The 14780-nt window shown below is 40.0% G+C and overlaps 2 protein-coding genes across 6 annotated transcripts in view; one reads left to right on the plus strand and one right to left on the minus strand.

The window, feature by feature from the left end:
* Positions 1-582: 582 nt before the first annotated feature.
* Positions 583-12033, plus strand: casc1 (cancer susceptibility 1). 2 transcript variants are annotated; one of them, XM_034163628.1, is made up of 12 exons: positions 584-845; positions 1559-1696; positions 2493-2627; positions 4752-4855; positions 6011-6169; positions 6278-6525; positions 6623-6798; positions 6885-7044; positions 7530-7744; positions 7833-7991; positions 9040-9153; positions 11639-12033. In XM_034163628.1, the coding sequence occupies exons 2-12, from the start codon at positions 1571-1573 to the stop codon at positions 11933-11935; spliced, it is 1893 nt and encodes a 630-aa protein (XP_034019519.1). In that variant the 5' UTR covers positions 584-845; positions 1559-1570; the 3' UTR covers positions 11936-12033. The 2 variants fall into 2 exon arrangements, with proteins under 2 accessions (XP_034019518.1, XP_034019519.1); XM_034163627.1 differs by having other exon boundaries at positions 583-845; positions 6011-6525.
* Positions 12034-12253: 220 nt separating this feature from the next.
* Positions 12254-14780, minus strand: part of lrmp (lymphoid-restricted membrane protein) — a 51739-nt gene continuing 49212 nt past the window's right edge. For all 4 annotated transcript variants that reach the window (XM_034163088.1, XM_034163092.1, XM_034163089.1 and 1 more), the window contains 2 exons: positions 14098-14246; positions 12254-13164 (listed from right to left, as the gene is read on the minus strand). In XM_034163088.1, coding sequence (XP_034018979.1) covers positions 13022-13164; positions 14098-14246 — 292 coding nt within the window. In that variant the 3' untranslated portion in view covers positions 12254-13021. The remainder of the gene's footprint in view (positions 13165-14097; positions 14247-14780) is intronic.

The raw sequence follows: 14780 nt of genomic DNA on the forward strand, positions 1-14780 counted from the left end.
TTTATACAAGCTCTTTTCCATATTTTATATTTTTATTTTTGGTCAGCGACTCAAAGGTAGAACCCCCCCCCCCCCACACACACACACACACACACACAACCTCATCCCTTTAGAGCCGCCACTGATATGCAGCTCTGCACCATGTATAATCCCCTTAACCACGTTATTGGAATCCACATTCTTCTCGGCAATACTCATACGTCTAGAAAAAGTGGTTGCTTTGAAATTCTGATTTGTGACGTTTTGATTTCAAGTCACCCAAGAAGGGAAAGAAGCTGACCAAAGCACAGAAGCGGAAGGCCGAGCAGAAGCAGCAAGAGGAAGGTACATCAATCATCTCAAAAATATGTTGAGTATATGATATACTGTATATCACCAAAAATTCCAAGAATTCTTGGGGTTTTCAATAGAATGAATATGTCGCTGTTGTTTTCATGTGTTCATATACTGCACGCATGCTGTTTTTTTCTCTTTGGGGGGTTAGAAGAAGCCCGACTGCAGGCCGAGAAAGATGATCAGGAACGACTGGAAAGAGAGAGACAGCAGGCGGAGCTGGAAAGGACTGAGTTAAGGGTAAATTGTCCTCATTGGCAATAAAACCACATCGGTCTCATTCGGTAATGCTGCTTCACATTTGGCCATTATGATTTGCTCCATCTGTTACCAAATAATCCAGGCTTAACTGAACCTTGTATGGATATACAGCACTTTATATGGTTGTCAGTGTCTTTTTCTGACAGGAAGAAGAACGTAGAGATTCTGAATTGAACGAACTCCGCCATCTCCTGGAAGAAAATCACACTGCAGTGACTAAATGGAAAGCTGATCGTGTGGAGAAAGCCAAGGTGGTTATTCTGTGCTCATGAGTGTGAGGAAAACTTGGCGAGAATAAGTTTTCAGGATGTTTGACACGTTCCCCCAGACAAAGTTTATTTGTGTGGTCTCAAAATTTAATGGGAGAAAGGAAATACACATAGGCTACAATTTTTTGAATGGAATTATTCAACATGAAAGTGGTTTTCTGTATCCAGCAGTGAGCAAAAAGCCCATGTCTGGGATATTAGAACCTCTCATGTAGATGTGTCCATTTCATATGCATGGAGCTGGAGCTCAATGAAAACAGTAGGTTTCCTTTACAGTTGATACCAAACACTGGAAAATAATTAATGTAATGAAAATTTTTATTGTAAAAAGACAATTTTTGAACTTTTGGCCAATATGTCAAAGACATTTGAATTCCCCATACCAAGGTAATTCTAAGGTAGTGGAATTACAATCACAGCAACCTTTTAATATTAAGCTGAAGTATGGCTAAATTTTGCTGTCATTATAATTCCGTTACCATAGAATTGTCCAAAAACAAGTGAGTTTTTGTGACCTTATTCAATGTAAAATATACTTTCAGATTCTATTTTCCACCTCCGTTTACTAGATTATTTTACTGGGACAGCACCCATAATATGTATAGATGTAAACAACAGTTATCCCACAACCATTAGTGATTGAGACGCTCAGTAGGGAATTTCTGGTTCTTAACACAGTATTGTTCTGCATCCAGTGGGAAAAGTACATGTGCTGTGACGGTGCCCCAGATCCAGCGGACCAGCGGGATATTAACACATATATCACTAACTGGAAAGATGATCCTGAAGTCAACATCGCGCATGTGCTCAGGCAATGTAACTTCACACTCCAGGTTTGTATGCATCTACAGATGTGTCCTACAGCTTGCTGAATCATCAGTGCGCAGTGGGTGCAATTTCAATTGGGGTGTGTCAGAGCGCACATTGCTATTTAAGCAGAAGTAAATCTCAGCCGAGCACCTTTAAATCACTGATTTTAGAGATTGTAGGACATTTATACATTTGCTTCTTTGTAAAGTTTTGGCAGGGTATTAGCTTCACACACTTGGATATAGACACTCGGGTGTCTCATCAGTTTTCTTAATATATGTTCCAACTGTAGCGGGTGATATCTAGGTGAGGGAGACTTTTTTAAACTCCATAGAAGGGATTGGTAAAAAGCCAGAGCTCACAAATAAAATCAACTTTATTTATCCCAAAGGAAATTATTTTGCCAGAGTTCCGAAACAGTGACAGTAAATTTTTAAGACATTTGCACCTGATGTTTGACAATATTGCACATAACTCTGAGTAACTGAAAAACTGAATAACTCTGTTCATTATGTATTTATCCTGCAGAGGGGGGAGGAATTATACAGTCTGATTGCTACAGGTAGGAAAGACCTCCTGTGGCGTTCTGTGGTGCACCTCGGTGGTCTCAGTCTGTGGCTGAAGGTGCTCTGATAGGACAGTGTGGTATGCAGGAGTTTGGAGGTGCTGTCCCGGATGCTGAGCAGTTTCCTCAACATTTACTCCTTTCTGACACCTCCACCACAGACTAACTCAACCCCCAAGACAGAGCCAGCTAGACCTATTATTTCCTGTATTGTGCTGTTACCAGATGTAAGACAATTTACATTTTCTTTGTAGCTTATTGAAGAACTTGAAGGTCTGCGCAAAGATGCTACAGATCCAAAAGCGATCCAGATATACCAGGAGGGTTTCATACGCCTACATGAACTAATTCACTCCAAACTCCTCCTTGCCTCAGAGGAAATCCTCAAGGTATAAGAAAAGTCAGATATTACTACAAAGTGTTGAAATAGTTCTTAAATATTTATTTTTGGGTAACAGAGTCTAATCAAACTGCAAGTCAAGTGGTCTTCAGGGACCATTCTCACAGATTGTCCCTGAATGCCAACACAAGACAATAAAACAACAAAAGTATGGATATTAAGAAATTAAATATTGAATTAAACAAATTAAAAGTTGATTAAATTAGAAATGCATATTTAAAAACCACAAATTGGGAAAATACATGATAACCCAGGATCAGTCCCATAACTGTCACCATTAAATGCCTCAAAATAAAATTAATAATAAATCAGAGAGAATAAATGTGCTCATACTTAGTTTAAGAGACGTAATAAAATGAGACTGTGTAATCCGTCAGATTGTTCCACAAGGGCGCATAATAAGAGAAGTCTACAGCCAGTGACCTCTTACTGGCATTTTGTAAATGCATATCACAGGCAGGTGCATGGTTCAACAAAATCAAATAAGTACAGAGTGCAAGCTAATAATGATTTTGTTAATAATGTTTAACATTTTAAAAGTGTGATTGCACTGAGTTGATGTAACAACTTCAACATTACAGCTTGCGCATACATTTTAAACTATTTGAAGACTTCTGAACCAATGTCTGTGTTCACCTTTTTTCAGCATCATTATATGCAAATATTGCCGTTTTGTGCTTGTCCCACACCCAGACCTTTGCTCTTCAATGATAAAAATGAATGGTAAAGAAATGTTTTTTCTAATGTTTTAAAATATCTCTGAATATCAGTAAAATAATCAAAACATAATTGGGGTATTCAATGTCATACAACTGTTGTGATTTTTTTTTTAAACAAAATGTAGTTGTCCCACACTATTGCCGTAATTTCTACCACAACACTGTAATGTCCCTTTAAACAGTTTGTATGAAAGATTGTTTGGGTAGTTTCTATGGAGATAAACAGTGACATCAGAGCACATGTATATAGCACCAAATCACAACAAACAGTTGCCCCAAGGCGCTTTATATTGTAAGGCAATGGTGTGGTGGAAATTACATTTACAAGGCCAATAGTGCCCGTAGTTAAAGAATCACCCGTATATAGGGTGTCTAAAAAAAAGTACCCAAAAGTATTTTGACAGCAGAGAAAAACCAATCAATATTATCATTTTCCGCATGACCCTGTGGCCGAAGCATGCATTTTTCTCCTCACTGGATATTTTTTAGTTCAGGCTTTCTTTTACACCACATGATGAATGTAACTTCCTCATTTGAAGCTTCTTAAGAAACAAATCATCAGTCTCCAGTTTTCCAGAAAACCACCTAGCAAATTCAAGTCTCCTTGCCATTTGCTGGAGAGTCAGTTTGCTCCGAGACTGAATTTTGTATGGAAAGAGATGCAAGTCAGCCCTTAGGATGCTTTGCACAGAAGTTGACGATTTTTGTTCACTAAATTAGGGTCAACTGCGGCATTTTTCCTGGACTTTAATGTCTTGCAGAACAAACTCTAGGGTTCCTAAAATGAGAAAAACATATCCGAGTAAAACCATTTCCTGGTATTCATAGTTCAGGGTATATCTTTTTGAGACACCCTGTGTGTGTGTGTGTGTATATATATATATATATATATATATATATATATATATATATATATATACACACACACACACACACACAGACAGAGACCTCAGTTGCACTGACAACCATATAAATCTGTCATCAGTGTAGCAGCAAAAACTAATCTTAGCAAGTCAAGTCAAGTCTGAGAACATGCTCTGGTGCTCTGCTTCGCTGCTTCCATGAAACAAGTTGATAAACAACCGGATGTACGTGCTGTCTGCCTGTTTGGTTCCTGTAATCTTATGACTGCAATGATTAATTATTCAAATGGAAATAACATTTTACTGTTCATGGTTAGATGATAATTTTATGAATTATAAATTTATGGATGCCGATCCAGCAAATATTAGAAATGGACAATTGTGTTATTTGTGCTATGGTTTTGGAGTTATGTGAGAGCACATATCTAATAATCATATGTAATCACTTTTTGTTGTGACTAAAAGAAAGCACAAGTTAATACCTGTTTTAGAATGATTCAATTTTTGTTTTGGATTTCTTTCTGGAAATAGGATGCTAGTGTCAACACTGACATTGAAACAGGCAACATGCAGACTGTGATCAGAGATGAAAACATGGCACTGTGTCTCTGGGCTAACATAAAGAAGAATCCGAGGTAGGTATTTAGGGTGGGGACAAAGAAAACACAGTATCATGCATTGCGATAATCAAATGAGTGGTGTCTGCCTCTGCTGGCCATGATATGTCAAGACAGAGCAGGTAATGGAGGCAAAAACAGGTAAAACAAACAAACAAGCAGTTAAAATAATAATAAAACTGTATTTTGTGCAACTGTTTTCTGGTTTTCTCTGTAATGTTAGAGAATCTGACATTTGTAAGTTTTAAGTGCATATATTTCTGATAAGTTACAATAATGTCAGGAATTTAAAAGTTACTATACACAGGATTTGGTGGCAAATATTGTGTTATTTGTTGACATGAGGTTGTAAATTAACACTCATTTCCTAATTGATTTACACATATTGTATTTAAATTTCTCAAATTTTTGCAGTTTGATTTATGAACGGTAAAAAGAGGCATTAAAAAAACCACTATATTTGTAATGATTCTGTACTGACATCGTCAATAAAAGCTTGATCGGAAGCGGGCAAAAAAAAACAAAAAAAAAAAACGGTATAGCGACACCACACCCACATTTCCATGTATCCAGCATGTAAGATGTCAGATAGCTTTTCAACAGTCAAGTTCATTATCAGAAAAACATCTGAAGTTATTTCCATGATATTAGCCATTTTTCTATCAATGATCTGAGGTCAAGAGTGGGTAGCTCAGTGAGATAAGGAGTTGCCCTGCCACTATGGGTTGGGTCCAGGTCCCGGTTAGACAGCTGTAAAAGGATTTCGGCTGTGACGGGAGATGTAATGTGCGCTAAACTGGCGTCCCATCCAGGGCAAGCTGTAGACTCACATCCACTTCATGCTATAGAATCTGGTAATAAACCTCGGTACCACTGGGCCTCACTGCCTGTGTTGGACTTATTTCTTCTTCTCTGATTTTGACCAATCCTATCCCAATCAAATCACTTCTTCCCTTCCGTAGGCTCAACAACGTACCTTCCAAATTTAATGAAAACCAGATTCAGTCTTTAGGCTAACATACAAACATATGGAAGGAAATCCCTCGTACACGCCTTGCCAGTGTCACAAATCTAGATTCTTGAAAAGTGTCAGAATAAAATATGTATAATCACCATGATAATGACTAACTGTCATAACTCAAAGCATTTCTGTTGTGTCACCGGTATTTCCAGGTTTGAAGGTCTGACCTTTGAGGAGGTCGGACTGGGCTTTGAAGTGTCCAGGCGGCTAGCTGTAAGCGATATCGCCATACGGTTCCTCCACACATGCTATGATCACCTGACCTTTCTGGCCTTGATAACTCATTATAGAATGCACACACCCAGCCACAGGTCCCAGTCTAATACTACTACTGTACCAACTACTGCTATTATTACTGCTTCACCCTACATTGAAACCAGTAGAGTTACAACTCATACTCCTCATGGGGTTGGTCCCAGGTTCCTTACAGGGCCTGAGAAGACTCCAGCGGACTTAGATATGCTGGAGGCAACTAAAGTGGAGGAGGTGAAGGAGAAAAGCACCATGGAACCACAACAAAGAGAGGAAGAGGAGGTGCAGTCCATCCAAAAGCTACAGGACAAGATGGTCAAGCAGCGTCCAACCAGTGTGCAGTCAAGGACAAGCAGCGTCCAGTTTGCAGACGGCCGAGTGGACGAGATACAGACACAGATGGAGGTCCTCTCTGGTAAGATGACCAGCGTTTTCCAAAAACTATGAATATATTCTACTACTGAGCAGCAGAATTCTTCAGGAACAAGCAGCCTTCGTGTTTTTGTTTCTAGCTGTAGGGGAGCTGACGTCTGCTTCAGAGCAGTCTGCAGAGGGGGACATGGGACAGAGTGGGCAAGTGGAAGTAGTGGACTTAAAGCAGCACTCGTCTCTGGGTGGCGTCTTCTATTTCGACGTGTTCCACCTTCCACCACAAACCCGCTACGTCAAGGGCTGGAAAATAACACAAGTGAGTAAAAAGCAACAGGTTGTGTTTTTGTTACTGGCTTCAGGCCCGTCCCACTACTCACATATAAACTCTGCTTTTTTTTGTAGCTGTCAGATGAAGGCCTACAAGTGTTCCCCTATCCCATGAGGTCACAGGGTTACAGCTCAGTCTCAATGGACGTGGACGACCCTGTTGGGGTGTCAGTGACTGTGCCTGACTCAGTCGTCCTCTTAAAACCTCCCAAAGTGGCTCGTTGGGAAGCTGCAGGTAGGACAGACTGAATTATGGACAAAGTGGGTGGAGAAAAGACCAACTCTGCGCAGTAAAACATACCTCCACCAAACTAGAGTACAAATTCAAGAACAGAATTTAGGCACTATATGCCACATGACTGTCAAATCTCTGGAACCACCAGTATGTGGCTTTTAATGTTCACTACACCTTGGCAGATATGAAAGCTTTACCACAGTAACACCCAAATACAACAAAACTCACACAAACACTACTCAGAACACAATAACCAGTGAAATCAGATCTCGGGCTGAAATGACAGTTTTGACCTTGGACTTTTGTTTCATTGAAGGGAAACTATGACAAATCAATGTTGAGTCATTCACCATCAGGAATCTTTGCCTCGTCTTGTGTAGAAGTAGAATCAGGTCAAAATATGTAATCTGAAAGAACAGCTCAATATTTTGCTTTAGAAAACTGTGTGGCAGCAAAACAAGTCCTGATATCTGTTTCTCATCCAGAGAAGCAGTGGAGGATGGACGGTATCAAAGAACTGACTTATGAGGAGGCTGAAGCCAAGGTGACCTTCAAGATGGACAGCTTCTACACTTTTACACTCATTCAGGAAACTTATGCCAACTTTCCCTTCCGGAGCTGGGAGCTCCGACCACTAGGGCAGGACTCTGCACTTTTCACCGTCCGCGGGGCGCTCATCGAACTCAGCATTGCCATCCAGGTACACCTGAAACAAGACAGGAAGTAGAGCACGCCACGCCTGGATGGGACATACACCAAATAGGTTTTTGTTTGTGTTTGATGAACAGGGTAGCCAGTGTATGCTGCAGTCAGAACATGAGAAACGCCTTTCTCACCTCACGGGGAAGTGGATGAGCGGCGCCGCCATGCAGAGAGCCATAGTCCATGCTGGGATCAACATCTTTGTGAATGAGCACACGGATAAATACATTAGCACTTGTGGCAAGGTTAGCATGTTCTACCTCTGAGCCTGTAGAGTAGAAGGAAACGTGTGAATACCACGCTTGGGTCAGATGTTGAATAATTATTAGTCTGGTTATGGTTAAAAAGTATATTATATATACTGATAGATTCAGTATTTTCTATCTTAGTTTTCTCTGTAGCATCCCACTGAGGTGACATCTGCTGGATGGTTAGCAGATGCTGGATAAAATATTGACAATGACGAGCAGCTGTGGTTGAAGTTGTAGTTTGTCTGCTTGCTCAAATGTTGTGTGCTCGTCTCTGAAATCTACGCAGCTAAGAATTTAAGCTAGCAACTGTTGGGAGAAAGATGTGGGGGGAAATATATTACAGAATGGGAAAACAAAACTGGAATGAAAGAATGGTTAGATTGATAAGAAATTAACGACACTACCAACACACGTGTCATATGTCAGTTTCCAAATATTTACCTGGTAAAATAAACAAAATTCACCGCAATGTCATGCATTACAGGTTAAACAGCGAAAGAATGGTTAGAATGAGTGACTGCAATTCGTACTCAAAAGCTCTGCAAATTAGCGATGGCTAACTCGGAACACTGCTCTGGAATGTTTCAAAACCTACTTCAGGAGTCTGTATCAAAAGGAAGACCAGGTGCTGTGCTAAACAGGGCCTCAATACCTCCACTGCTTTGAAACCTTGCGTCCTCTGGTGTGAATGAACTACAGTTGTAATGTGCAGTGTTGTATATATGTTGCTTATACAAAAGAATCTAGTTTTTTACGTTTACTCTAATCAGAGACGTCAGTACTCAAACGCATCATGTCAACAAATCAATGTCTGGTACATATGGGTACGTTGCAAATGTGGTTTCCAGAAAAACTACATCTCTGCTTCCTGGAGCACTTTAACTAGTTGAAATTTTGTTAAATATTACCCATTTACATTCAAGAATCATTTAAAAAAGTAAAAAAAAACAAACTTGGAGATTAGGCTTCAAATGATCTATTTCATACAACAAAGTAGTTATGTCAGTGTTGTTGAGTGCTGTGTGGGTTCTCTCCTCTTCAGGACCCACTTACAGAGCATGCTGCCTATGAACAGATGGCTCTCCTCGCTTCTGCCTGTGCTTTCTCGGGGAGCCAGTGGAATGCCAAATGTGGAGCCGAGCATCTAGTCATGCAGGTATCCGTTCTCTCAAAAATGTGCCACAGCGACACCACCCTTCTTTGGAGGCCAAAGTTACATTGTTGAACTTTCTACTGATGATCACTGCCTACAAAAAAAAAAAAAAAAAAAAAAAAAAAAAAGTCCAGCAGCCATTAGGGAGCCCCAGAACCCAGGGAGGTATTCTAAACTCAATACTCACCTCACCACATGCAAATGCACCAATGAAGCTTCCAAGGTCCCCAGCCCATAGAGTATCGCAGCAACTGACATCGGCCGAGATCAGGGGCATGGTGGCAGGTTTTCCTTTGTAACCCTTGGGTGATGGCACCATTTTTGACCTCTTACAGGCTGTTGCATAATTCACCAGACTGTCTACAGCTGCATTCACATTATCACAGAAATATATAGTGGCTGTAGCTTTTCCACTCCTGTGTATGTGGCGCATTGTGATAGTCCCTGAAGACTGCGATACGCACCGCATCTAAAAGTCCAACTATGTGCAACTTTTGCTGCACAAAAATAGCAACTTTCAAATGCAGCCAAACAGTTTGTTTTAAAAACAGATTTCAGTACAGCACAAGTGCCGCTAACATAGCAAAGGTAATGCTAGTGATCCTTAGCAATGGAAAGAAAGCAGTGTAGTAGTACAACTAATACTTTTGGGGTGGTAAAGATATGTGTGAGTAAATGCACCAATGTGGCACGGAGCGAGTAAAATCATTATAAACACGAGTAATGGACACTTCCCACTAGTCCTAGTATTAAGGAGAGCTGTTTCAAGTTGTTCTTCCATTTATGTTAGGCTATATGTTGCACCAAAGTAGGTTAAGTAATGTTACAAACGTGTGACAATAAAAAAAAAAAAAAAACAAAACCTTTAATTATGCTGAATTACCATAATTACCGTTATTTCAATTCAACAGATTTACAGACAACAGTACAATTAAAGGTGATTAAGGGTGTAAACTGAACAAAACTGGATCTAGTTAGTTAGCTATTAGAAAGTATTACATCTATTTGTGAACTTTGTAATCAGTCTGGGGTTGTAAAATACACCATCAAATAATATAAAGATGCTAGGACCAGTGGACCCTCCCCGTTAGCGATCAAGCATTGAAGTTCTCTACTCCACCTTGACACCTTCAGAAAAAAATACTGGAGTTCCCCACATTTCTTGAGATGTACCATGAATCTACTTACAGATACAAAGTAGGTTACTGAAGTGCAGCTTTGAGTGAATGTGGACTTTCACCTCCTGATGAGGTTTCACATGTAGCAAGGTGAAATCCAGACTGAAATGTGTTCCTGCTAGCTTCAGGAGAAGATGGTGTTTGAATCCCAACAGAGCCACAAAGACGTGTTACACACAGCTATCATTCAGTCCTTTCTAAATAAATAAATAAATAAATAAATAAATAAATAAATGGGGATGAAGGGAATTCACCTTACGGAAGCGTACTGCATTCACTTGATAAATTTATTTTTTGGTTTGTTTTTCAGAGTAAATATTTGTGTTTTTTTTCCTAAGTAATTCATTTTTGTCTGTTTTTCATAATTATTTCTGTTTTTCTGAGTAATTAATGTTTTGTCTGTTTTTTAGAATAATTATTTCTGTTTTCTGAGTTTCTGTTTTTCAGAGTAATTCATTTTTACGGTTGGTTTTTCAGAGTAATTTTTCCCTGATTTTCTGAATTTTTTTTCCTTCTGTTTTTCAGACCATTTCTTTTCCTGAGTTTAGAGAACATTTGAAGACGCATTCATTCATTGAGAGCTGGATTTGGTAACAAACATGACATTGTTCAATTTAATCACGTTTTACTTTGATCTGGGTTTAAGACACTGGGAGATTGTCCGAAGTCATATAGATGGTATTATCATTAGTCTGTCAACTCTACGCAGGCACCTGAAAAACAGGAATATATATATATATATACACATATAAACAGAAAAAAGTCCCCCCCCCCCCAAAAAAAACACACCACCACCACCCAGGAAAAAAATAGTAAAAAATAAATAAATAAATAACTCAGAAAAACAAACCAAAAAAAATTAATTACTCATAAAAAACAAATTATTACTCTGAATAACCAGCCAAAAAATAAATTTATCAAGTGAATGCGATACGCTTCCATATCACCTGAAAGAAATATTGTTCAGCTTGTTTTTGTGTTTTGGCATGACATCACGCAAATAAAGAAAATGCCAAACCTGTCTTTGGATAAGTGGCACAACTTGTTCTGAATGACTCATACAAAGACAACTAGACATAATGCATTCGGAAACCCTGAGGTATGTTTGTGCGATCATCAAGAAAATAGGTGACATTTAGCCTCATATTTGCAGACACGACTGGCAGGAAAGATAATGAGGAAGGAATTTTTTTTAATTAATGCAAACTCAAAGCACCGTGCTGAACTCACTGCTCGGTACACGAGTCAGGCAGCTGCACAATCATAAACAAAACCATCAAATTTACTCTGAGTTTTTGTCGCTTTAACAGATGTGTGAGCACCACGGCCCCGCCCCTGTGTCAGAGGGTTCGTGGAGGCTTTACCTGCTGGGAGCTCAGAAGATTCGAAAGTTAAAGGTCACAGAGGACAGCGAGTGTTTTTCACCTGAGCATTATCCAGGCAGCGAGTTTCACTCCACGCTTTTCCACATGATGCAGGACGACATGAGCCCAGACGGCATCGTCAACATCACGAAGTCCAGTTATCAGTTTGTAGACGCAGTACAAAATCTGCTCTGTGCCACCAGACCACTCGCATATTCTTATCCATGTAACATAAGACATTAACGAAAACAATAAATACAAGTATAGTGTGTAGCTTCAATTCCCAGGTCTGTTCCTTTAACATAAACCTGTTGTTGGTGTTCCTTTGTCCGTGCGCTTTACGTCAGTCTTTTTTGGGGCCAACGGAAAAGTATAGGTCTCTGTTTTATTAACCCTCAACTGATTCCTTTGTAGTTTTCATCACCAACTAGTGCGCAGCCTACTGTCAGAAGCTTGAACTACAGCTACAGTTGAGTCAAATTAAAGTTGAATCGTGATTGGTGCTTCAGAACCGTTGTAATCTGGGTTAACTCATGAAAACTATCTTGAAATGAAATACTCTGAGAATTAGCTACTTTATTTGTGCAAAAAGTTTCATGTATTTTCACTGGAACATACAGTAGAAAAAGAGTTGAAAACTGACAACCACAGCAAGAAGTCGAGAAAAATTAAAAATCATTTGGTGTTAAGAACACAACAATATAGATTCTTAACTTAAACATTCATGTTGCACTCACTCAAAACTAATATTCATAAATAGAGCATTTTAAATGCTTAAAATTAAGGTTTATTATCAGTGTTTTACATCTTTAAAAAAATCCTCAGCAACACTGAGGGAAATGAATGAAAATCAATTGCATTACAAAAGCAAACAGTCTCTTGTGACCTTAAGTGCTTGAAATGTGATTTTAAAAAGTCACGTAATGTTATGGCCATTATTCTGATCAACTTCTAACATTATGTGTCCAATTACTGGAAACGCCTGATTTTTTGAAAACCTGAAGTGTTCAGGATGTTGAGCAGCCCAACAGCATTCATGACCAACTTTACCAGCCTCCTCTCTCTCAGACAATAGTTACACAAACACAAACTACTTCAGCAAACAGTGGTGATGCATAAAATCCTCTATAGGGTTAATGATCCTCTCAAGGTCTGACCTGTTCAGCCAACATACATTTGTCGAAGAAGAACTTCAGGCACCAGTAAACATCCTGCTCAGCAGTGGTACAGTCTTCTCTCTTCACCACAATCTTCAGTGTCTCAGTGCATCGATTGTCTCTGCAAAGGTCTGAAGGGCAGTGGCACCATGCGCCTCCAGCTCTCAGGGGATTAGACGGGGGGCTGTCCGTTATGCTGCAGCCCGATGTAGGGCCAGAGCAGCTGCTGGATGGTCACCCAGGAGTCCCTGGTTGTCACAGGGGAGGCGTCTACTGTGGGCTGCATCACCAGACTAGCCAGCAGTGCCAGGAGGCCTGCAGAGGGTGAAATGTGCATATATTTAATAGCAAAACAGACAGAAACCTGGCAAAACTGAAATGGTGGAAAGACCACGAGCTTGGGGTGACAATTAGCATGGATCAATTCCGGACATACTGCAATGTTTGTTAGTTTAACAAGTATAAGGACTGACAGTAGCAAGAAGCATCAATAAATGAAGCCCAATAGAAGAAATACGACTCATGGTTGTGGTCACAATATGGAACATAGAAGATATTGATATTGTAAAGTTTAGTATACAGCTGTACATTGATATAGCACAAAAATGAATTTGTCAGTTTTGGATTGTATGATTTACTGAGTCCAGTATTGACTAAATTCTGACAGCAGCAGAAAGGAGGAGGGCCTAATGTTTTGCAGTCAGACATTTTGCAGCTGGGTTGTACATGAAGTCTGTAGTGTAGAGGGTAAACAAAGGGAGCCAGAACTGCTCCCTGTGGCACGCCATATTACAGAAAACTGCTTACTCAGATTGTTTGTGGCGTAGTCTAGATTTCATGCCATGACGTGATGCATTCCAGTCACTAAAGTGCCTTTGAGCAAAGTCCTCAATCCTCAAGTTACTTCTGATGTGCAGTTGAGTACCTTGCATAGAAGAATCCTAACATCATGAGTGATCAAGCGTGTGTGCATATGACGATGAGACAGTACGTCGAGCATCTGCCATCAGATGAGAAAAAGATATTTCCAGTCCAATTTGTAAAAATGGCTTATTTAACATATATCACTAAACGTAGTTATGTATTAAGAATATCTGTAGCTTCGCAGTCTCTTCAGATTTCTGAAAATGGCAAGACAACTAGAGCAATGACTGCTGAGAAATTCTATTGCTAAAAATAAAAAAATCAACACAACCCCGGTTATGCATCACGTGACCTCCATAACCCAGCTGTTGGACATATGGTTACCTGCTAGGAGCACCACGATGGCCAACCAAAGCCAGAGGCCCCTCCCACTTTGGGCTAACGCTGCAGCGGCTCGGTAAGTGCTGAGGCTCTGGGACAGAGAATGGGCCACTACTGGCTCGGCTGTCGACGGGCTGGATGACGCGCTCGGACTGGAGGGACAGACATGAAAGTGAGGCAGATGTTTGGACACTGAGGAAAATGTATTTGGATGAGACAGGAATGGAACAAGTGGGCGAAAGTGAGAAAGGTTAGTCACTGCACAGTATGATGGAAAACCATTCATGATTACAGAAGAAAAAAAAAAAAAAAATCAAGCAGAGACATGGATTTTACCCTGCTGGTGTTATTGTGACATGCATTAAAAAAAAAAAAAGCAAACGACATGAAGGTGGAAGTTAGAAGTGACTGCATGATGAGGTGGACAGCAGAGTTACTGCAGCGTCTTCATGCTCATGTTGATTTTCCTGCCTACACACTTACAGCGTTACAAAGAGATCATCCTGACTCCTGATGAGATGTGGAGGCAGGAAACAGAAAGGAACATTCAGAACGCTTGCAGAAAAATCCACAAATGGGCTGCAAAGATTCACCGCATTTTAGTAAAAGACGGATCCCCTCGCGCAGACTGCAACCCAGAAAAATCACATCCATGTATCAGACACGAGCCGTGAAGGTTCAAAAAG

This window comes from Thalassophryne amazonica, chromosome 22 (assembly GCF_902500255.1).
Source record: "Thalassophryne amazonica chromosome 22, fThaAma1.1, whole genome shotgun sequence".
Taxonomy (NCBI): Eukaryota; Metazoa; Chordata; class Actinopteri; order Batrachoidiformes; family Batrachoididae; genus Thalassophryne; species Thalassophryne amazonica.

What these genes read in the sequence shown, in the direction of transcription:
- casc1 (XM_034163627.1), top strand. Translation starts at nt 1,571, where the DNA reads ATGTGCTGTGACGGTGCCCCAGATCCAGCGGACCAGCGGGATATTAAC. An exon ending in AACATAAAGAAGAATCCGAG is followed by an intron (nt 4,856 to 6,010) that starts GTAGGTATTTAG and finishes CGGTATTTCCAG; the next exon opens with GTTTGAAGGTCTGACCTTTG. An exon ending in AACTCAGCATTGCCATCCAG is followed by an intron (nt 7,745 to 7,832) that starts GTACACCTGAAA and finishes TTTGATGAACAG; the next exon opens with GGTAGCCAGTGTATGCTGCA.